The following is a 24,941-nucleotide window of genomic DNA, read 5'->3' on the forward strand; positions in this document are numbered from 1 at the left end:
ACTGAAAACATCGGCAACTCAGAGGAAACTAGTTAGACACGTCCTCACAGTGGCACGCTGTTTGGTGGCGCTGAATTGGAAGTGCAGCTCCCCCCCCCCCCCGACTGAAGGAGCTCTATACGCTAGAATAAGGGACATAGAGTTAATGGAGAAAATGACGGCGCGGATTAGAGACTGTCTGGATGCTCATAACGTGATCTGGGAGCTATGGTATCGTAGAGAGGAACAAAGAGACCCGGACAGTGGCACAAGCTGATGTTGACCTAACCTACCCCCCCCCCCCCCTTCTCTATTCTACTTTCTTTCTTTCTTCCTACTAATGGGAGTCCTTATACTCCAACAAATGTTCCGAGTTAAAAGATTTGGTTATTTACTACTTGTGATGGAGAATGAATAACCGGATACTAGCATTTTGGATCTTGTTTTCCAGATAGAGAGTAATTCAGCATTTAGGATATATGGCAGCCGTGCATGCTAAGAAAACGAGTACTTAACCACTTCCCGACCAGCGCACGACGATGTACGTCGACAGAATGGCACGGGCAGGCATATTGGCGTACATGTACGTCCAATATTCGTTGCCGCCGTGCCATCAGGAGCGCGCCGCCGGCGGCGCGCTCCCGCGCTGGTCGGGACCCCCGTGAGTCCGGTCGCGGGATCCGCGGACTCGATCGCCGCGGGCATCCCCGCGATCGTCTCACAGAGCGGCCGAATGGAGGAAATGCTGTATAAACAACATTTTTCCATTCTGCCTAGCAACTAGTGACGCTGATCTCTGCTCCATGTGATTAGAGCAGAGATCAGTGTACACTAAATGAAAGCCCAACCCCCCCACAGTTAGTAACACACCCCTAGGAACACTTAACCCCTACACTGCCACCCACTGGTTAACCCTTTCACTGCCAGTGTCATTTACACAGGAATCACTGCATTTATATAGCAGTGATTACTGTATAAATGACAATGGTCCCAAAAATGTGTCAAAAATGTCCGATGGGTCCCCCACAATGTCGCAGTCACAATAAAAATCGCAGATCGCCGCCATTACTAGTAAAAAAAAAAAATAATAAAAAATTATTAATAAAAATGCTATAAAACTATCCCTATTTTGTAAACGCTATACCTTTTGCGCAAACCAATCAATAATCGCTTATTGCGATTTTTTTTACCAAAAATATGTAGAAGAATACGTATCGGCCTAAACTGAGGGAAAAAATGTTTTTTTATATATTTTTGGGGGATATTTATTATTACAAAAAGTAAAAAATAATGCGTTTTTTTCAAAATTATCGCTCTATTTTTGTTTATAGCGCAAAAAATAAAAACCGCAGGGGTGATCAAATACCACCAAAAGAAAGCTCTATTTGTGGGAAAAAAAGGACGTTAATTTTGTTTGGGAGCCACGTCGCACGACCGCGCAATTGTCAGTTAAAGCGACGCAGTGCCGAATCGCAAAAAGTGGTCTGGTCTTTGACCAGCAAATTGGTCCGGTCTGAAAGTGGTTAATGTGAAACTGTATGAACACTGCACTTGAAATGCATCTGGAATAATACTGAATAAAATTGTTATTGATAAAAAAATTAAAAATAACTTACATATAAATGCAACTTAAAGTATAACTAAAGGCAAAGTCTTTTTGATAGTGGAGAGGGATTAGAACACCTGTCAGTTTTCATTGCTGTCTATGCCCTTATTAAGGAGTCACCCTCTCTATTTATCCTGTTTACCATTATCATTGAGGCTAGGTTCACACTATTGCGATGCGGGAACGCCGCGAATCCGCGGCGTTTTCCCGCATCGCTCACCTCCCGCCGGCAGTTCACACTGCCCTATGCGGACGGCTGGGGGTGTCAATGTTATGTTAATGACACCCCCAGATCCGTCGGCATATCGCAGTGCGATCTGCCGACTCGCACAGGAATCGGATCGCATGGTGTGAACCCCCATGCGATCCGATTCCGTTGCGGACCCAAAAAAGGGTCCTGTGCGAGTTTGCTGCGGGACAGCTGCGAGTTCAGCCATACTATCTGTATGGCTGAACTCGCAGTGCTACGGAGATCGGATGTGATTTGCTGTGCGAATCACATCCGGATCTCCCCCCGCAGCAGTGTGAACCCAGCCTAAAAGTGAAAGTAAAAGAAAATCCCAAACTGAGTTGTCCCCAGAAAACTAATAGATGGGAAATCTTCCAATGGGGACACTAGTTCTGGTGACTTGGGGGTCCCCAAGGAGTTCCCTTAACCACTTAAAGAGGAAGTAAACCCTGATGGGTTTACTTCCTCTTTTTTTCCCTGCAAAGGTAAAGCATAATGGACTACTATGCATCGCATAGTAGCTCATTATGTGTCACTTACCTGACACAGGAGCCAGCGAAGTCGCTGCTGTCACCTGTAGTCCGCCGCATCCATCTTGGTTGTGGCGTCTCTCGCAGCTCCGACGAATGACAGCGGAGAAGCCGCGATGACGTCACTCCCGCGCATGCGCACGGGAGTCGCGTCTCGGAGCTCCGACGCTGCCATTCGGCGGAGCCGCGATGACGTCACTCCCGCGCATGCGCACGGGAGTCGACAAATTAGGCAAATCCATTCTTGGACTTGCCGCATTTAGTGCGCCTGCGCGCCGCTGTCTACGGCGCATGCGCCGTAGACAGCGGTGCCCATTTTCGGGCAAATATCTCCTAAACCATATAGGTTTAGGAGATATTACTTGGACCTACAGGTAAGCCTTAATCTAGGCTTACCTGTAGGTCAAAGTTGTTTGGAAGGGTTTACTTCCATTTTAAAGACCGCCTATCGCATATATACTGCGGCAGGGTGCCTCTATTGCCTGAAATCATGTACCTGTGCTTACTTTCATGCAATAGATACTGTGTGCGCATTGGACAGAGGGGAAGCCAATCAGCGGGTCACCCGCAATTGTACCCCAGAGATGCAGAACGACGGTCTGACAGGGAAAGACACGGAGATATTCTTGTTCCAGGAACAAGGATATATGAGTTCCCCCAATCGGACCATCCCCCACACAGGTACCAAGCACACTTGGTAAACTTAAACCCTTGATTGCTTCTGATGTTAACCCCTTCCCTGCCAGTGTCATTAGTACAATAACAGTGCTTTTTTATTTTTTATTTTTTTTAGCAGATGTCCGATTTGTCCGCCGTAATGTCAAGTCTCGCTAAAAATCAATGATTGCCGCCATTACTAATAAAAAAATTTAATAAATAAAAATGCACAGAAAAATATCCCATAGTTTGTAGACGCTATAGCATTTGCGCAAGCCAATCAATATACGCTTACTAGGATTTGTTGTTTTTTTTACCAAAAATATGTGGCTAAATACACATTGGCTTAGATTGATGAAGAAATTTAGATTTAAATATTTAAATAATGTCACTCTTTTTTGTTTATAGTGCAAAAAATAAAAAAAATCACAGAGGTTATCAAATACCACCAAGAAATGCTCTATTTGTGAGGGATAAAAAGGGACATCAATTGTATTTGGTTACAGCGTTGCATGGCCGCACAATTGTCAGTTAAAGTAATGCAGTGCCATATCACAAAAAAAATCAAAAAATGGCCGTTATGGGGTTAAAACCTTCGGTGCTGAAGTGGTTAATTTGGAGGGATTTTCTCTCACTTCCTGTTTTGGCTATGGGACAGGATGTGAAGGGTAATCTCCAGAATGGGACACAAATGGCAAAAATAAAAATAAAAAACTGATGGGTGATAACCCTCCCGTGCACTATTGAAGATGAAAAAAAAAACAGAAAATTGTATCATACACAGTAATTTTCCTTTCCTGGTGCTTATCCATAGTAGCATACATGTGGTAGTAGCCTCGCCTACTTCTGACAGAACCAGTGCATAGCTATAAAAAGTTTGCACCCACACAACAGCCCATTCCCTGTACATAAATAGTAATGAACTGGGTGGGTTCAGTATACTGGCATGGATAGGCACCTCCATGGCAGCATACATATGTGGTACATCAATAACTAGCTACCAGGGTGGGAAGCTACAGCAAATCCTATCACATAAGAAATGGGCTGTTGTGTGTATGTTAATTTTTTATAGCCATGCACTGGTCCTGTGGGCGGAAGTAGGCGGGGCAACTACCACATGTATGCTGCCATGGAGGCACAAGGGAGAAGTGTTGCCTATAGTTCTGCTTTAAAACCTACAAAATCAATCTTGTTTGTAAACTGGAGACTGCCTGTACATGTTGTCACCTGAACCACGTAATAACTGTTGCTTACTTGACATGACGGAACGGCCACTTTTGAACATTGAAGCAATGTTGACGCAGTCAATGAGTTCCAAGGCAAAAATTAGTTCATTCTTTAAGCTTGTGACCCCGTTCTGGCCTTTTTTCAGCCACACCTGTAACATCTGATATTTTTGTTCCCTTCTATCTCTGGACAGAATTCTACACCTCTCCATTTCTTCATTGCTGACTCTGAGGATCCTCATCAGATGAATCCAGTTATGCTCCTCCACATTCTTTATTAAAAAGTAGAGTTCATATTGTTCAAAATCTGGAGACAGAAACAACTGTTGTTATGTCCAGTCATGTCATAAAAGAAAACATAATACATTTGTGGCAAAAAGAAGAACCTGCTCCAGGTGTCTGCTTCCTAATGATCTCTCCCCTCTCCAGGTGTAGGTGCAGCTCAATATGGAACCAAATGCAAAAATTTAACAAAAAGGTGCGGATGGCCGCACTCCAATGAAAACGATTTCTTTATTATAATAAATCCATGCAGAAAGTATAAAACCACTAACGTATGAAACGCGTCAGTGTTTTATCCTTGCTGCTTGGCTTTAATACATTGGTGGCAGTTTGGTGTTCATAGAGCTTCAGGTCAAAGTGGAGGACAATGAGAGTGAGGAACCTCAACCTGCTACTTGCTGTCTGTCACTTTGCTCTCCCAACCGTGCAAAACTGATAACAGTTCAGCACAGAGAGCACAGGAAGTTATCATCTCACTTGGTTTTGGCAGGATCAGCGGGTATTTTTGGTACTTCTTGAAGAGATATAACAAAACACCTTCAATGTTATTTTTAACAGAAGAAAAGGGACCAAATAAAAGGAATTCATTGTTAGGATTTACATGCACTTTATAGAAAGAAAAAAAGTAGTTACTTACGATGTATTGTTTGTCTTTGGGATATAGCTGAAAAGGGGAAATGAAGTGGCATTAGTAAAGAAAGCCTTTAAAAAAAAAAAACAGAATAAAAAATTTTTATTAAACAAAAAAAAAATCTGCACTGAAAAATATCAATCCAAAAATGCTATTTGACTGGATATCATACACTTATTGAGTTATTGACCCATAAGAGATTTGCAAATCAGCAGTTTAATAAGACTTTAAAATGTAGAACTCAAAATCAATTTTTCAGTATGATTGACATTATGTCTCACTGCATAAAGTTTCCCTATGTAAATAGTTTTTTGTATATCTATTGCAAAGTTTTCTTAACTGGAGATCCTGCCAGTAATGGCAGCTGTTTAAGGCTGACAATGCTAAAGCTGGTCATGCAAGGAATTAATTTAGTCAATTGCCGATGCAACTTAAAGGAAGAAGACCCGCAGACCCCCACAACCACCAGCCAGGGTTGTGGGGATGAGGCCCTTGTCCTCATCAACATGGAAACAAGGTGCTTTGAGGGGCTACCCCCAAAGCATCCTCCCAATGTTGAGGGCATGTGGCCTGGTTACGGTTCAGGAGGGGGGCGCTCTTTCATCCCCCCCTCTTTTCCTGCGGCCTGCCAGGTTGCCTGCTGGATAAGGGTCTGGTATGGATTTTGAGGGGGACCCCCACGCCATTTTTTTGGGGGGACAGGGATCCCCTTAAAATCCATGCCAGACCTGAAGGGCCTGGTATGGATTTTGAGGGGGACTCCACGCCATTTTTTTTTTGGGCACTGGGTTCCCCTTAGTATCCATGCCAGACCTGAAGGGCCTGGTATGGATTTTGAGGGGGACCCCACGCCATTTTTTTTTTGGGCACTGGGTTCCCCTTAGTATCCATGCCAGACCTGAAGGGCCTGGTATGGATTTTGAAGGGGATCCCCACACCGTTTTTTTTTTTGGCGTGGGGTTCCCCTATTCATACCAGACCTGAAGGGCCGCAAAACTGACCTTTTCAGTAGAAAAAGGGTAAAGTAGAAAAAAATCCTTGCCCCAGCCCTGGTCCAGATACAACTGTACTCCAAGTCAGGGGCAAATCCAAACAAAAGCCAATGTGTTGGGGGGGGGGGGGGTCCAAGAGTGCCCCTTCACCTGCTGTCAATTTGAATAGACTAGAAGTTAACTGGACCTTTTAATATTATTTTTTCCAGTGCGATTGCACGCACAAGCCTTGGTTCGTTACGAAAGCATGCATTGAAGTGCATGTGCTGACATTTGTTCTTATGCACTGCTGTTCACTTTTCTTCTTTTTTTTTGTGAAATTACAGCACTGGTCTCCAGAGTGGCCCATGCTGCCAGAGACTAGAACTGTCACAAATCTGTCTCCTTCCTAGCAGCATTGTCTGATGGGGGGACCTGTCTGACTACGCTGCTTAAAATCGAATGGATGGATTTAAATGGGACCATGTGCTACATGCACTTGGTCCAAACAAAAAAAAATATTGGAATGATAGATATTTTTTAAACCAGCAGATTGTTACCTCTCCGTCAGTGACATAAGCAGAAAAATAAATTGCATTATACCTTCCACTGTCTTTGTCAGTTTCGCAATTTTATCTTCATAGTCTTTAATAATTTCTTCTAGACTTCTCTCGGTTGAAGGAGAAGATTGAGGAGGGGAAGCTAAAAAAAAGAAAAAAAAATAACAATTTGTGTAGCTGGTATACCATAATAACTGCAGCAGAAGACTACAAGCAACTCCAGATGGAATTCCCTATATAATTATGCTATCTGGAACAGGGCTCCCTCTCTGGCTTGATTGTCCTGCTGTCCAGGAGCACAGTGCGCAGATTCTCTTCAGAGTAGCTAGGCTAACTGAGAATCTGGGTGGCTTGGGGGCACTGGGCCTTACCTTTCTCCTAGATATAATTGTATACCCTACTCCACAAAAATGTATACCTTACTCCACAAAAACATAATGAGAAAGATGAGGCTGTTGGAAATAAACAGCTAGCTTCTCGTCTGGACATGCCAGTGGAGGTTGATGGCCCTCTCTAATGAGCTCTCAAACAAAAGGCATGCATTTTTCTTTGATCCTCCCAAAACCAAAATATATTTTGAGTTGCTCTCTAAAGAGATACTGTATTTAAATGATATAATTTTCTTATACTAGTTCATGTGAAAAATACTTTATAAGGTAAGTATGTTGACACGTGTTGTAATAATGTACTGCATGGTTTAATGTTTGGTAATTGCAGGGGATTAACTGTGGATGGCGATGTGTCAGCCTGTGTTAGGTCACTTCCTATAAGGGGAATATTTCCATATACACGTAAGCATCCTTATATAGTGTGGGGCGTGGACTTAGTCCCCCTGTGCCATGATTGGCCAAAGGCACCCTGTCTTTGGCCAATTATGGTTCTCTCAGCAGAGCGTGCTGTGATTCAGGGTCAGGTGCATGCTTTGGCTAATCATCATACAGCAATGCACTGCGATCTCATGGGGCATTCTGCAGCACTTGAATTTCCCACGAACACTCCATATACTCGGTTTGTTTTAGAACAAACACCCGATGTTCGAGTTGAACTTACGCTTGACTCGAACCGCGGGCTCATCCCTATTCAGAAGTATATTCTAGCGTTTAGTGAAAGGAAATTTATGTTAGCAACCTATGTTCCATATAGTGACTGAGAAAAATGAAGAAAATATCTCAAAATATTAAACTGGCAAAAATGTAAGAGATAATTCACAAAATAATCTAAATGGCCATTTTACTTTAATATTGGGCTACCAAAAGCCAACTGTGTAGACAAGTTCTGGTTATATATAACAAGGAAGTAAGGGCCTGTGTCAACGGCTTTTTGTTCACATCAGATAGATTTTACATTCCTATAAAAACCTAAGGAAATGCAAAATCCCCTTGAAGCAAGTAAGGCGCAGGTCAGAATAAGGTCAACTGCATGTCAAATGAACCTGTCAGTTAATTTCCGAATGATATTAGAAGCACCTCAAACTGATGCCATCGACACAAGCCCAATTCTCATTGACATAGTAGCAATAGTTAATTTTAAAAAATTACCATCTTCCACTGGAAAATTTAAATACTGGCATAGTTGGGCCCAAAGCCGTAGCACATTGTTACCCCATTCTTCTACAATTGGCTTGAGTACCTCTACTGTAGGAGAGAAAAAAAAAACAAGCATGCTTAGCAGAAAACTAAATGTTAAATACCCACAAATTTAACACTGACTATAGACAGAATGGGGTTAATTTACTAAATCTGGAAAGGGAAAAATCTGGTGCAGCTGTGCACCTGATTTTTCACTCTCCGGTTTTAGTAAATCAACCCCAATGAGACAGTTGGGCAATCATACCAAAGACACTTCAATGTGGACCTTATACACAACTGATGAGCAAAGAGAGTGTATACAATATGGTTAAAGGAAAACTATAATGGATTTGCATTGCATATCAAATAACAAGGCTTACATCGGTGGACCATAGGTTACAGAAGATATAGTACAGAGAAGTCCAGCATGAAAGGTGTTGTCTAGTGTAGGCATAGGTGTGCACCTCAAAGCTCAAACACATATGTGTGTGTGCATGTGTGTGGCGCTATATAATAATAATGTCTGTGTATGTGTAAGTAGTTTTTATTTGTATTACATTTCTTTAAACTATTTTTAACAACTTTATTTACTTTTTTGTATATGTACCTGCATCTGCCTTTACATTAGCTTCCTTTTATTACCTGTGCAGTAGGACCCAGTGGGTAGATGATAACACTCTATGCCACATAGGTGTGCTTAGCCTATTGCATTAGGGTGTGCACCTCAAAGTTCAAACACATATGGGTGTGTGTGTTTATATAGACGTCAGAAGGGCAGTGGATAGTGTCAGTAGTTTTTGTTTGTATTATTTTATTTATTTATTATTTTTAAAAACTTTATTCATTTATTTATTTTTTTAGGAGCCCCATAAGGGGGCTCTAGTGAAATATGAGGGGGAATCTGCGCCATACAGGGTGATTAGGGTGTGCCCTGGCACAACCTGTGCGCACGCCTATGAGTGTAGGCTATATTACCATTGCTAGGAACAACTGAGTATGTATTATTTGCTAAAGGCACCCAACCAGCCAGGGAACAGGTGAGAGGCAAAGGTGACGGCCACTCTGATAGTGACGGGGTGTTATGCTTGGCCCCACCACTAGCCGACTCCCCATATACTGGGACCAAGCTTGTAGCACAGATTGCCTAGAAACATAGCCAGGAGTCACAGGAGAGAGAGATAGAGAGAGATAGCGAGGCCTCGGGAGGAGAACAAGCATGTAGTTACAGTAAATGTTCATTTGGTAGCAACAGTTGGACAGGTCACTAGGCGTGAGGTGACAGGAGTTGCGTTGATGGAGACTGGTGCAGGTTCCATGGTACCAGGTCCTAAATGCTGCACACCTGGGGAAGTGGTTTTTTCTAAAAGTAGCTGTGTCCAGTGTTGCCAGTATTAACAGTGTGAGGAGTTTGGCCATGGATTATGAAATGGTTAACTGTGCAAGCTTCTCGCCTGCCTTAATATCAATTTCACATGACTGCAGTTCCCTGCCTATGGTTAAGGTATTAGTGAGTGCAGTTACACAGTGGCCCCACTCGGGAGCCTTAAGCCACGCCAACAAGCTGAAATATATGAAATCTCTGCTTTTGGGTTTGTTACCTCTTTAGGAGATCAAGCGCCCCACACCTTTTCTCTACTCCCCTTACATCAGTGGTGAAGCGCCACCTTACATTGGTGATCAGTGTTGGTCAATAAAAAGAATGCCACCCTAACAGACAACTAAAATGTTTATTGGTGGCAAGCCACTGATTCTGACAAGGGATGTTGGCCCCAGAACTATACAGGCACTTTAGATGGGAAGTAAGTCTGCCACTGTTTAAGGAATCCCTAGGAACCTCTGCAGGACCTTTGTGGGAATGCTCCAGGAACCTTTTGTCATGAGTGCACCCTGTATTAAATGTAAAATCTTGTAAAACATCAAAGATTATAACTACATAGATAAAACTAACCTAAGACCAAAACAGCTTCCTTCTGTAAACTCAAATTCTGTAGTTATCAACCAAGATGCAAAACACATGCCCACATAATAAGTGAAACAAAGAATGGCAGACTGTTCATAAACATTTATATGGAGATAAAGTGACCGGTAGCTAAACAAAGATAGGTTCATTTTGAATCTTCTAGCTCTTCAGTGGGGTTATATTTTATAATAATCAGAGCTTTGTCTGGTTATTTTAGATCCCTCGGTTTGATAACTATTTGCTCACCTGTTGGCTCATTTACCCAGGAGGCTGACGCCATGTTTTTCTTTCACTTTGCCTAAGAAAAAAAACAAAAACAAACAAACAAGGAGACAATTGTTACAATACATGAGCAACAGGCAATCATTATAATTTGTGGGCAAGGAAAAGGGAATTGTGACAATACACTAGTTTGTTAAACTAACTTCAAGTTTCCCAGGTAGTGAGAGCATGTTTTTTTGCCAAAAGAACATGTCCAGCATAGTTGAAGAAGCTTCCTTAAGCTGTAAGAATAATTTACAGCCAGCAGCACAAGGGATACTTCATGTTGAAGGTAAGTACAGTCTCTTGCGCTGATTTAAAAAAACAAAAAACAAAAAAAACACTTGTCTACCAGGACACATTTTTTTATTTTCTCAACTGTTAAAATCTGCATTTCTTGCTAGAAATGATTGTAAACCTCACAAAAAACATATTTTCTGAAAGCAGAGACCCTGGAGAATATTATGGTGGTAGTTGCAATTTTTTATGTTGCATGATATTTGCACAGTTATTTTTCAAATGCATATTGTCAGGAAGAAATACACTTAAATTAATTTTAGTGCAAACACAATATTATACCCAATTTATTGGTAAAATATAAAAGATGGGGTTGCATCAGGAAAACAGATGCCAAACATTTCAAGTCCTAAAATTGCGCACGCCTGTAGAATCGCAAAGAAAACTATGGTACCCAAAAATCTCTGCAGGTGACACTTTTGGGCAAATCCTTTACAGGTCATCAGTTTAGAGTTAACCATGAACTATGGCCCTAAAATGATTACTTTCACTCCATTGTTAACAACGGTACCACACACGTGTGGAACAATTGATGTTTACATAAATGTGCTCATCCTACACTGCACTTTTTATATGGGGTGTGTGCAGGGGTGACGGGGTTGCTTTACATTATTTAAAATTATTTTTATTTATTTGATCAAATTCTTTTTTTTAAATAACTCTTTATTTTTTTATTTTATTGCCACCCCCAATGTCTCCCCTGAGTATGAATAGTGCAACTATTAATAGTAGTGCACTTAATAATAGTAGTGCATTAATAATAGTGAACTTTTTATATGGGGTGTGTGCAGGGGTGACGGGGTTGCTTTACATTATTTAAAATTATTTTTATTTATTTGATCTAATTCTTTTTTTTTCTAAACTCTTTATTTTTTTATTTTATTGCCACCCCCAATGTCTCCCCCGAGTCTGAATAGTGCAACTATTGAGACTCGGTTCATGTGACATATAATGCACATTGCTTCATTAGACACAAGAGGGATCGGGTTCCCCAAGTTTCTCCTGTACTCGCTGGGGAAGCATTTTTCCTGTGGTCCCTGGTGTAACCGGAGAACCCAAGAACTACTGAAGCATGTGATCGAGTGGCTATAGAGCCACCTGATCACTTTTATTAGAAAGCCCTTTGCTCTTAAAATCAGTTTAAAGCCTACAAGCATCAATTGTGTTGATTTAACCACTTGTCTACTGTAATGTTTATATATGCTTCTTCATAGACAAGTAGTTAAACAACAGCAAAAACCATAGAAACACACCATGAAAGAGTGACAGCAGAAAAAAACAAGTTGTCCATCAAGTCTACCCTTTTTATTTATATATCCAAATCAGGGACAGTCCCTCGAAATCAGGGACAGTTGGGAGCTATGGTACCTGTAATAAATAAATTATGGTTACAAAACGAACTGCATATTTTACATAGCAGTGACAAGAAGATAACAAAAAGGTAACTAGATGAATGAAAAAGTCACAAACAAGAAAGGTGAGATCAGCTGTTATGACACAACCCTAGGTCTTAGGCATTATGGACATCTGATCTTATCTGTAAGTCACGTGTCTTACCGGCAGCATACAGTTGAAGTCCATGCTATCATTAGATGTGTTATATTCCAGTATCTTTTCAGAAATCTGGAGAGTCCCCCTGCTTTACCAGGAAATGCTGCTGTACTAAAATATCACAAGGTGTCACCTTTTAAAAAGCAATGTAATAAGCAATAGCATGTGTAAATGTAGCTGTTTAGTTTTGGATAGTTATGAAGGGGTAGAACTCGTTATTGGCTTTTAATAGCTATTCAAGGTTCCATTAGGCTGCATTCACACCTGAGCATTTTCAGCTCATAAAACGCCTGAAAAACGCCCAACAAGCAAAATCCCATTCATTACAATGGCACCTGTTCACATCTGAGTGTTTTGTCACCTGAAGCAAAATGCCTGAAAAACACTCTAAGCTCAAAAAAGAACATGAGCTTCTTTGGGGCAGATTACAGGTGTTTTTCTGCCTTTTACATTGGTGATCTGAACAAAATTGTGGCAAAAATTCAGCAAAAACCGTGGCAAAAGCTCAGTAAAAACATGCAACTTTGAAACGCTCAGGTGTGACTGCAGCCTTAGAGAGCGTTCCCCCTCACTTACTGTCCTCGTGATGAGAGTTTCTACAGATAAGAAATCTGTAATCTCCCTCTCTGGCCATACAGGGCTGCCTATAGAGAGATAGAGCTGTAACTGTCCTGGGCCAACATGGAGGGGAATTTTTTAATACCTTTGGGGCATGCAGTGCTGGATTTATAAGGGGGTAAAAGGGGAAACTGTCCTGGGCCCCATGATGGAAGGGCCCTGCCATACAAAAATAATATAAGACAATACATAATCAAACATAAAATATATAATAAAAAAACTACTTTCTTTTATTACATGTATTTGGGGAAGTAAGATTTTGTCAGCCACCATTTGTAAAAGTTTTTACTCTGGACTGGTATATTGTATTGTTTTTAACAACAAATTTTGGCAGCTCAAGTGAACCACACATAGACCGCTTACACTCTTAAGGAAGGTGGCATTTAACTGTGTGTTCCCACTCGTGATCTGAGTGATGTTGTGATATGCATTTTAAAAATGTGTGATGCCGCGTACACACGATCAGACTACCAGTATCTGCCGGACAATCCGCCTGTGTGTGGGCTCCGGCAAACTTTTTCTTCCTAAAGGTCAGGCGGACTTAGAAAGAAGTTTTGACTCAAAATTGTCCGCCGGATCAATCCGGCCGTCTGTGTGCTAGTCCGCCGGACTTTTGAAATGAACGGACTTGCCCACACACGGAGAAAAGTCAGTTCATTTTAAGCGCGGCTCCAGGTAGACGAGACTAGTGAAGGCGGTCAATGTCGCCGCCTCCATCAGCAAGATTGACACCTCTCTGGCCCCGTCACCTGGTATGGACTTGGGGAAGCCCTACGCCGGAAAAAACGGCGTGGGGGTCCCCCTCAAAGTCCATTACAGATCCTTATCCAAGCACGCAGCCCGGCCGGTCAGGAAAGGGGGGGGGGCGAGCGAGCGCCCCCCCTTCCAGGCCGCATGCCCTCAACGTGGGGGGGTGCTTTGGGCAAGGGGGACCCTGGAGCCCCCCCACCCCAAAGCACCTTGTCCCGATGTTGATGAGGACAAGGGCCTCTTCCCAACAACCCTGGCCATTGGTTGTCAGGGTCTGAGGGCGGGGGGCTTATCGGAATCCAGGAGCCCTTTAATAAAGGGGGCCCCCAGATACCGGCCCCCCACCCTATGTGAATGAGTATTGGGGTACTTGTACCCCTACGCATTCACCTGGTGCAAAAAAGTGTAAAGAAAAAAACACAACACGTTTTTAAAATAATTTATTGCACAGCTCCGGTGGTCTTCCGTCTTGGGGAGTCTTCTCGCCGGACTCCTCCGCTATCTTCTGCTAGCTCTTTTACTAGCAGAGGAGCCCGAATTTCTTCTTTGTCATCGCCGCCGCCGTCCGGGAGTCTTCTTCCGACTTTAGGAGTCTTGTTCCCCTCTTCGGGTTTTCTTGCCGGGCCTTCACTTTCTTCTTCCAGCTCTTTTACTAGCGGTGGCCCGGTGTTCTGTCTCCGCCGCCGCCTCTTCTTCTCTTCTTCTTCTTCCTTGAGATGTTGACTCAACGCTCTTTATGGCCGCAATGACAGGGACGCGTTGTGCGGCGACTTATATAGGGACAATGGGGGGGTCACCGGGTGATGTCACATGGTGACCCCGCCCCTCACGATGTCACAGTCCCAGCATCCTACGGGACAAGTCCGGGGCAAGTCCGTTCATTTCAAAAGTTCGGACCTAGTCTGGCGAAAAAGCCCGGTCGCGTGTGGGCAGGTCTGCTAGTTCGGAAAGTCTGGCGGACCTCCGCTGCAAAGTCCGGTGGTCAAACAGCTTGTGTGTACGCGGCATGACTGTCATAGAGAATGTAAACCAACCCTGTGTATTTAGGGCCCCCCTGAACCTGAAGTACCCCGAGCCCGCCAAGGTCCAAGAGAGCAAATTATTTACTCATTTTTGGAGAAGACCAATAATTCGTGCTGCAGCTCCCAACATGTTCCAGCCTCTTCTTCTATATCAATCTGCCAGGGCAGGCTAAAACTTTAATTTAAATGTCAGGAGCTGCAGCACGGAAAATTATTCCACCCAACCATGAAAAAGTTAACAGATACAAATACTGTAGCTGCTGACTTTTAATATTAGGACACTTAACTGTCCTGGAATCCAGCGATGTCAGCACCCCAGTCGATGTTGCAATTGGCTCTCGGGTGCTGCCACTGCCATTTGTGGTGAGAGAAACTGGCAGTGAAGCCTTTTGGCTTCACAGCTGGTCCCCAACTGCATATGCACAAAGCCTGCTGCACTTTCTGAATGGCCCAGCAACAGGGGAGGGAGGAGGGGGGCCGAACCTTTTGGGCAGAGCTCCGCTTTAAAGTCTCTTTTTGGTGTGGGGTGAAGGGGGCTGGTCCTGTCAGGAGGGATGTATGAGGGGGTCCCTGTCAGGTAGGCTGTATGGAGCTCCACAAATTCTATTGTGGATCATGAGGCCATATACTAGCAGATTTTCTATTTCAATATTTTTATTGATTTCCACCAAAAACAAAATAACATTATAACTTATGTTAATGGCCTGCAAAGCCTCGCACAGAATCATGACGGTACATATCGGGTAAAATTAATGTGATATGATAGATTCATTTTAGCTTACCATTGGCAAACAATTTGAATAGCTAACAATAACAATCTGAAATATATGTAAGAGGAGTAGAGACAAGTAAATACCTCCTTGTGGATTATATACTCATCTCTGTTACAAATAAAAAGTATTCCAGCATGCTGAAAGTCGGTGTCCACCCCGCCTCGACCGAACCACCCCGCCACCCCATTTGGTTCACGCTGTGGACTGGCGAAATCTGCCCATGCCAGCCAGACAGCAGCTTCATTATCCATAATCCGGACCTCTTTCAGACTGGGTCTTAGGAGGATTGGAGAAGTCCCTACTCTGCAACCCGGTTAAATCTCAATTTTTTTTTAGGAAATCGAAAGAACTTGAAATCGTAATTTAATTGTTACCCTTCATTCTTGCCAAGAAACAGTTTCCCAATGTAAGACTTTGAAGTTTGACTCTTTTCCTTTGTTTTATTAAAAGACAAGAGGAAAATTTAGAGTCTGGGAGTTAGAGTCTGGGACAGTTGGGCAGAATTCCCAGAGGAGAGGGAGTAGAAGGACTAGAGGGGGTTATGTCCACGATAAATAGGTACTTTCATGCATTCTGCCAATGTTCCCAGGTTAATTCAAAGAGATGGACTTTATCTTGAAGTTTGGCCACTATTTGTTCCTGGACATGATCCAGGAAATTTTTTATATTTTGCTGTCAGTAGTGACAGGATTCGATGATTTCTTCCAGGCACCTGTAAGGGTAATTTTAGCACCCAAGAGCATGAAAAAGATTAAGGTCTGAGCACTTTTAGGTGCTTTATCAACCCTGTGGTTCAGAAGGGAGGTTGTTGATTCCTGAGGGACCTCTAACCCCATAATTTTGCATATTAAGTGGAACACCCTGTTCCAGTAGGACCTGATAAGTGGACATGCCCACCAGGTATGGTACATGGAACCAGTCATGTTGCACCCTCTGAAGCACAGGGGGGACGCATCTGTATAAAACCTGGACAATCTAACTGGAACATAGTAACACCTTGTGAGGATTTTGATACTAGCTTTGATTAAGGAGATATTCATAATACCCTTGTAGGACCTTGGAATGCATGGAACCATTTCCCGGTTCTGGAAATGTGGATTTCCAGATCTGACTCCCAGGATTGGGCATAGGAAGGCTTGGAGGTATTGTCTGCCAAGAAGGCCTATTTGATAGAGATGCCTCCCCTCTGATCCATCATATTGGCATACCATAATTCTTGGTTATTAGGTTTGGGAGGTTCAGGCTTGTTTAACCAGATGAAGTGTAAAAAATGGTTGATCTGGGAGAGTATAAACCTCTACAAGTTCGGCATTTCGAGTTTACTAGTACAGTACCCCAATGTCATAGGGCCCAGAGAGGTGAGGAAATGTCCAATTCTAAATAGTCCTTTATTTAGCCACCATTTGAAGGCTAATATATTCATGCCTGGAGGAAATGCTAGATTATGGAATAGATGTGCAAGAGGTTTCATGTCGGATATTAGAGTCTTCTGTTTATGGGGTGAGTCACAAATGGCTAGGGAATGAGATAGTGTGGGGGCCAACACTGTGGGTCTTAGTTTTGGAGGACACCAGAGGAGGTAATCTATTGTGTGAGAAGGTATTGCCTGTCCTTCCATAGTGACCCGATCTGGCTTAGGACCTTTAGAATATACTATGGAATTTGGGTCAATTGTGTGTCCCCCCTGTTTTTTAACCACTTCAATACTGGGCACTTAAACACCTTCCTTCCCAGACCAATTTTGAGCTTTCAGCAATGTCGCACTTTGAATGACAATTGCGCGGTCATGCTAAACTGTACCCAAATTAAATTTTTATAATTTTTTTCCCACAAATAGAGCTTTCTTTTGGTGGTATTTGATCGCCTCTACGGTTTTTATTTTTTGCTAAACTTTTGTTTCAGTTTCAAAACTTTGAAACTAAGTATGTTTTCTCCTTCACTGATGGGCACTGATGGGGCTGCACTGACGGGCACTGATAAGGCGGCACTAATGGGCACTGATGAGCTGGCACCAATGAAGTGGCACTGATATGTGGCACTGATAGGCGGCACTAATGGGCACTGATAGGTGGCACTGATGGGCAACACGGATGGACACTGATAGGTGGCACAAATTGGCACTGATAGCTGGCACGGATTGGCATGGATAGGAGGCATGAATGGGCATGGATAGGCAGCACAGATGGGCATGGATAGGTGGCACAGATGGGCATGGATGGGCACTGATAAGCGACATTGTATTGTATTGTTTTGTACTGATGGATGCCAATCAGTGCCAAACAATAATGCATGCCAATCAGTGATGCCTATTGTGGGCACTGATTGGCATCCATTGTGGGCACTGATTGGCATCCATTGTGGGCACTGACTGGCATCCCTGGTGGTCTAGGGTGGCATACCTGGTGCTGGGCATCCCTGGTGGTCTGGTGGCATCCCTGGTGGTCCAGTGTGGGCATCCTCGGGGGGGCTGTGCTGATAATCGATCAGCACAGACCCCCCCTGTCAGAGGAGCAGCCGATCGGCTCTCCTCTACTCGCGTCTGACAGACGCGAGTGAAGAAAAGCCGATCACCGGCTCTTCCTATTTACACTGTGATCAACCTTGATTGGACATGGCTGATCACGTGGTAAAGACTCTCTGTCGGAATGACACCCCGCAACAATGATTGCCGCAATCAGGATTTTGAAACCACTTTGCAGCCGTCATTTGACTATTGGCAGGCGGCAAGTGGTTAAGATGAAAAGGGGTTTCTTTATTACCCTTTTTTCCCCAAATAAATGTTATTATTTTGGATTGAACTTTCCAAAGTGACTTTTTCTGCAGCGGTATGGGGAGGGCGCGAAAAAGGTATAACAAGCGGTAGTAGCGTCATCTTGACCGCGTTAATCCTCCCTAACCAGGTTAGACCACATTTCAACCATGCCTTTAATTCCTCTTCTACTTTTCGGAACATTGGGGGGAAATTAGCTCAGAATACATTTTCCATTTTAGCAGGCAGTTTGATTCCCAAGTATGGGATAGTGTTTGGTGCCCAGATAAACGGAAAGTGACCCTTTAGCTGATCTATTAATACAATAGGGACTGGGATATTTAATGCTGCCGATTTAGCGATGTTTACCTTTAAGGCTTGATAACCTGCTGAAGTCTTTTAGTAGTTGAAGCAGATTGGGTGTGGAGATTAGTGGGGAGGTGAGAAAAGCAGTAAATCATTCCCTTAATGTCAGGATTGGACCTGATAGCTAATGCTAACATCTCGATCGCTATCACAAATATTATCGGGGAAAGAGGGCATCCTTGTCTGGTTCCTTTTTGTAAATTGACTGTATCCAAGTAGTGACCCATCAGACGGATTTGCGCTGTAGGGTTGGAGTAAAGTGAATAAACTGCACCCAGGAATTTGGGGCCAAAGCCCCACCTCTCTAGTATTTCAAAAAGAAAGTGTCAGGAGATGGAGTCAAAGGCCTTTTGGAGGTCAATTGATAACAGAAAACCTTCTTGCTGGGTTCCCCCATCCTACCTGAAGTTGAGGATGGATATTATATCCCTCCTAATCTGGTCCAGTCCCTGTCTCCCTGGGATGAAGCCCACCTGGTCCTTATGAATATACTTTGCGATAAAACTTCAAAGTCTCATTGCTAAGTTTTTGGTCATTATTTTTAGGTAATTTTTTAACCACTTGCTGACCGGCTATATCGGGCCTGCGATCGTGGGTCAGGGTGATGCCTATATGCCTATGTAATCAAGGCATTTCCCTGTTCTGCCTAGCAACATGACAGGGATCTATTGTTCCCAGTGATCGGGAGCAGTGATCTCTGTCATGTTCAAGTGAGCCCACCCCCCCTACAGTTAGAACATGCTGAGGGAACACATTTAACCCCTTGATCTCCCCCTAGTGTTTAACCCCTTCCCTGCCAGAGACATTTACACAGTAATCAGTGCATTTTTATAGAACTGATCGCTGTATAAATGCCAAGGGTCCCAAAATAGTGTCAAAAGTGTCTGAAATGTCGCAGGCACGATAAAAATCAGCAGATCACCACCATTACTAATAAAAAAAATGGATTAATAAAAATGCCATAAATCTATCCCCTATTTTGTAGATGCGATAACTTTTGTGCAAACCAATCAATATACATTTATTACGATTTTATTTTACCAGAAATATGTAGAAGAATACATTATTGGCCTAAATTGTGGAAGAAATTCGTTTTTTATATATTTATTATAGCAAAAAGTAGAAAATATAGTTTGTCGCTCTTTTTTGTTTATAGCGCAAAAAATAAACACCACAGAGGTGATCAAATACCACCAAAAGAAAGCTCTATTTGTGGGAAAAACAGGATGTTCATTTTGTTTGGGTACAATGTCGCATGACCACGCAATTGTCAGTTAAAATGACGTAGTGCCATATCACAAAATAGGGCTTGGTCAGGAAGGGAGGAAATCCTTCAGGAGCTGAAGTGGTTAATGAGCGAAATTGGGCAGTAGTTGTTAACATCACTCGCTTCTTTCCCTGGTTTGGGGATGACCATGATGAATGCAGAATTTTGATCTTTATTTATGGGGGTTCCATCCCAGAGAGAATTAAAGAACTGAGTCATGAAGAGAGTAAGGGCATTTCCAAATTTCTTATAATAGCATACTGATAGACCATCTGGGCCTGGGGAAGACCTATTTTTTGTGTTTTTATGACCTCCAGGACTTCCTCTGACGAGAAAGGTTGTTAAAGAAGTTCCATGTGGTTATGGGATATTTTAGGGAGGGGTATGTTTTGAAGGAAATTATTACATTTATAGGGAGAAGGGTGTGATTGATCCCTATAGAGCTTGTCATAAATCGTTTCCATGATCTGGATGGGATTTTGGGTTAAGTCACTTGATTTAGAGCGTATCTTGGAGAATGCTACAGTACGTGGCTTTGGGCTAATTTTTGTTGCTAATTTGGAGCCAGTTTTGTCCTTTTGTGAATAAAATTTTGCTCCAGACCATCAAAGGTGTTTTTCCGCTGCTGTGGTCAAGGCTAAGTTAAGGTGCAGTTTCCCTCTGATTACTGTTTTGTGTGCCGCCCATAATTTGGCTGGTGAAACTGTATTGTTATCATTATCTGTGAAGTACTCTTTCAGGGCTTTTTCTAATAATGTACAGTGTATCGGGTTGCTGAGAATTACTTTGTCTAGGCACCATTTGAACATTCCCTTGACCCCTAATGGGCGCTGTATTAGTAGGGTTACAATGGAGTGGTCAGACAGGGTCGTGTCACGGATTGTGGAAGAGAGAGCTAGAGGGGGCATTGTAGATTGTAAGAAGATGTGATCTATCCTGGAGTATGTACGGTGAGGGGCTGAATAGTGTGTGTAATCCCTGACATGCAGGTTCAGTTCCCTACAGATATCTATTAAGCTGTATGAGCTAGGGATCTGTGCTATTTTTAAGCTCTGTTTGGCAGGTCGCTTCATTTTCGGGATCCCTCTAGGTGATTTGTCCATGGAGGGGTCGAATGGAATGTTCAAGTCTCCTTCCATTACCAATGTCCCCCTACAGTGTGGCTGTAGTAGTTGATGAAAGTATAGATCCCTCCACCGGGAGAAATCATCCATCCGGGTCTTTGATCACATTAGAGGGGGAAAAGTGTAAATGTTTGGAAAAGCAGCTACACCTCTTGTTTTGTTTTCAGCATTAGCTAAAAAGAATTGTCGGTAGCTTTGGTGGATAAATGAAGGACTGTAAGAGATAGGGAAGTGAGTTTCTTGTAAAAAATAACATCCGTTTTTAAGGTTTGATATAGTTGGAATAATTTCCTTCTTTTCACTGGGGAATGAATCCCCTGAACATTATGGCATACTACCTGTACCTTCACCTTGCCAATTGTGGGATTAGCCATGGATCAGAGGGAAGTAGCTCATAAGAAATAAAGGACTCATCTTTTTCAGACAAAAGCACAGTGGGAGTGAAAACAGTTTGGTTCCTTCAGGTCGCAGATTGGAAAGTTCCTGGATGCTTCAAGGACAAAAGAACACTGGGAGAGAAAGAAAGCGAAAGACAAAAGAGAAAGGAAAAAGGAGAAGGGACCAGCTGCTTCCTGATCCAAACCAGAAAAAGGGTGATATTCCCTTAATAGGGGAATATAAGTCTGTCCCCGAGGGAATAACATGGATCCCGGGACATCAGGTGGAGGCGCATTGCACGCTACCCAGTTTAAAACATTTTCAACAACGCAAAATATTAATATATGAACAGCGAACCTGTCCCCAGCCATAAGTTAAAGGTGTGATCCTTGTGGTAAACACCCTGATCTCTGCAAACCCTTTACCCTGTCCCCCAAGGTAGGGATAGCTTTTCAGAGGCTAGGGAGACAGGGGACAATCGCACTTATCACCCTGGGAACTTAAATTAGAACTATCAACTGTGCTTGCTAAACTTAGGCCTCCTGTCCTAAGGGCAAGAGTTCTGGTTGATACACAGCATAGGACCTTGTATGTGCTAATGCTGCAGGTAAACCTAAGTAAGGCTGTAGAAAGCAGACCACCCAGCTTGGTTTGTTATGATAACTGGAAGTTCATATGGTAGACTTCAGAGCTGGGCATAAACATGAATTCAGACCTAACTCTACGGGAGACTACTCCAGGGTCTTAGTGTGCTACCTTGCCTAAACTGTGGAGCGCTATATATCAATAAAGTTACTCTCTAAAGTTCAGTCCCTGAAGGTGTAAAGCCAGACATCCTTGTCCACATCCTGGCCCTCTTCCTCCGGTAGGATGAGCTTCCCTTAACTTCTTCGACTGCTGTTACTGCCAGACCGGGGTGAGAGGACTCATGGAGATGGCCTTTTTGCAGAAGAGGAAACTCTGAAGGTAGATGGGATTGGGTTTTCTTGTGTGATCAGCCCCAGGTATAAAAGCAAACGTTCACCCTCTGTGAATGATGAGATATCAAAGGGCTTGTTCCGATAAGAGATATTCAGCCTGAAGGGGAAGGACCAGCGGTAAGTAATTTCTTGTTGCATCAGCACTGGAAGAAGTGTTTTTTAAGGAACTTCTTTTTTGGACTGTATAGGGAGACAGAAACCCGCAAAAATCTGGATTTGATGACCTTGGATAGTGAGCTTGTCAGCGTTGCAGGACCTTTTCATTACCTCTTCTTTTACCACATAAAAATGGGGTTTGACAATAAAATCCCATGGTAGGCCATCTGTGCCTAATGGTTTCAGGGCTCTGTGGGCTCTGTCAAACTCCTGGTGATGTTCTGGTATGGCGGGGATTAAATCTTTTATTGGCTTACAAACTTTCGCTAGTACCTCCTTGACTGACTCGGGTAGGCCCGGATTCTAAAATGATAGCGTCTCGACCTGTTTTCTAGGTCATCAATTTTGGACATTGTAGTCTCTAAGTGATCCTGGAGATCTTGGATTCTGGCTGAGTTTTGATTAATCTTGGCAACCGATTGGTCTGTTTTCTTTTCTATTGTGTCTATCCTTTCTCCAATTTGTTAGAGGTCAGTATGTATGGAGTTAGTGATCTGTGCTGCTGTTTGAGACAGGCACTTTGATAACATGCTGGCAAAGGCCCCCATCATGGAGGGGAAGTCATGGGGGTGAGGGGAGAGCTGGGCGCCCCCATACCAGAAGTGCTTGGGGTAGATAAAACATTGCTCAGTGGTGACAGATTGAGGCCTCCCTTTGTTTACCCAATCAGGGATTCAGTGGATGCTGGGGAGTGAGTGGACTGCTGCCAGGTACTCAGTACGTTGTGCTCCTGTGGGAGTGGTGTGAGGTTTGTCATGTCCTGTGCTGCATCCTGATCAGCAATGGATTCCTCTGCCTCCAAGGCCGGGCCTCGTGTAGTTGCGGCCACCATCTTGATTCGGCCAGGCTGTGGATGTGCTGAGTTCAGCTGGCTTGAGAGGTCCCTGCGTGCAGATCCCAGGGTCATCAGGTGGTTCCTGGGGTATTCCCCTCTCTTTTGGTAGCTGTGTGGGCCGGGGACAGCGTTCCTGTGTGTTGTGGCTGGGTTTAGAGAGCCATCGTGGTGTGGTGCTCCAGAGCTATGTGGCCATCTTGGACGCTTCCGCCATGCATGTGCATACTAGCAGATTTTCAAACAAACCTTTGTAAGAACATTCATACAGACATTTGTATGAAAATTCTCATAGGGGTTAGTACATTCGAGTATCTTTCAAACGTACTTCAAAATCTTGCTTTTACCATTTGATTTTGGAATGAATGTTATTTCCTTGAATGAAAACCACATTTCCTGTTAGAAATTTGTTTGAAAAATAATTGCAATCCTACCTCTTAGAATTTTCTCTTCACTGTGAAAAAAAACGAATGCCGATTTGACCCAGCTAAACGATTTAAAATTTGAATGAACGTTCCTCAAACAAGCTTTAATCTGGCCATACACTGCTTGAATTTTACAGCTTCCGGTTGAATTGGAAAAAATTGTAGCTGTGTCCCTCTTGGCACCACCCATCTCAACATGTCACATACCTGGTAGAAGAGCCTGTGTGCCCCTTTAAGTAAGGGTGGGCTGCCTCCAGGCTCACCTGCCCCCTATCTATCCATTAGAATGCATGTGCTTCTACTATGGAGGCTCTCATAAATTGAGTTATGGACTGCAGAATTATTTGGATGCCTTGGCTTTGGGGCTTTGCAGCTTACGCAAATGTGTGCTAACCCCTGTTTTTAACACAAACTGGCAATCAGCACTTTCATGGTACCACTTGTACAGATAATACACTCACAGAATACAATTTAATATATTTTTTAACACAAAAAAATGAAAATGAAAACACTTCTACATACAAATATAAATAAATAAATGGTTTAAAAACACAGACATAACTCCTTCAAAGAGACTAGGTCAATAGGAGAAATGCCCCTCTATAATAAGGGAGGAACTATATTCAATGTTACACTAGTCTTTCTCAACATGTTTCACAGGATAACCACTTCTTCAGGAGTTTGAGAAGGAGTGAAAATCTATAAGTAAACAGAAAAACATGACAACACACACAACGTATTTCCTGGTGTATAAGGCGACCGGGCGTATAAGACGACCCCCTAATTTTACAGGTTTTTAAGATTTTTTGCTTGTACTCACCGACAAAAGTCGATCCCCCCTTCTGAGGCTTTGGACTCTTCACGACCCCCCCTTCCAAGGCTTGGATAGGCAGAGGCTGTAACATCATCAGCCTGCGCCTCTCTGACTCCAAAGCCAATACGAGCAGGCTACTGTATGTAGCCTGCTTGGATTGGCAGAGCTTGTTACTCCAATCCGAGCAGGCTCTGTTTTCATTTGAATACATCACTCACCTGGATTGGCTCACGGTATATACTGCATGTAGCCAAAGCTACATACAGTATTACCACACATCCAGCAGGCACCTGAGCAGCTGACCCAGCGTATAAGATGATCCCTGCTTTTTGGGCAGTTTTTTTAAGTGTAAAAAGTTGTGTTATATGCCGGAAAATAT

General features: G+C 43.1%; 1 protein-coding gene across 1 annotated transcript in view; it reads right to left on the reverse strand.

Moving 5' to 3' along the window:
* Positions 1 to 24,941, reverse strand: part of LOC143975399 (uncharacterized) — a 55,291-nt gene that overhangs the window by 16,099 nt on the left and 14,251 nt on the right. Inside the window, exons 2-6 of the mRNA XM_077477773.1 lie at positions 10,446 to 10,497; positions 8,210 to 8,305; positions 6,715 to 6,813; positions 5,147 to 5,173; positions 4,256 to 4,534 (exon numbers count right to left, since the gene is read on the reverse strand). Coding sequence (XP_077333899.1) covers positions 4,256 to 4,534; positions 5,147 to 5,173; positions 6,715 to 6,813; positions 8,210 to 8,305; positions 10,446 to 10,479 — 535 coding nt within the window. The 5' untranslated portion in view covers positions 10,480 to 10,497. The remainder of the gene's footprint in view (positions 1 to 4,255; positions 4,535 to 5,146; positions 5,174 to 6,714; positions 6,814 to 8,209; positions 8,306 to 10,445; positions 10,498 to 24,941) is intronic.

The sequence above is a fragment of the Lithobates pipiens genome, unplaced genomic scaffold (genome assembly GCF_037356315.1).
Source record: "Lithobates pipiens isolate NorthernLeopardFrog02 unplaced genomic scaffold, aLitPip1_a1.2 Scaffold_13, whole genome shotgun sequence".
NCBI classification, from domain to species: Eukaryota; Metazoa; Chordata; class Amphibia; order Anura; family Ranidae; genus Lithobates; species Lithobates pipiens.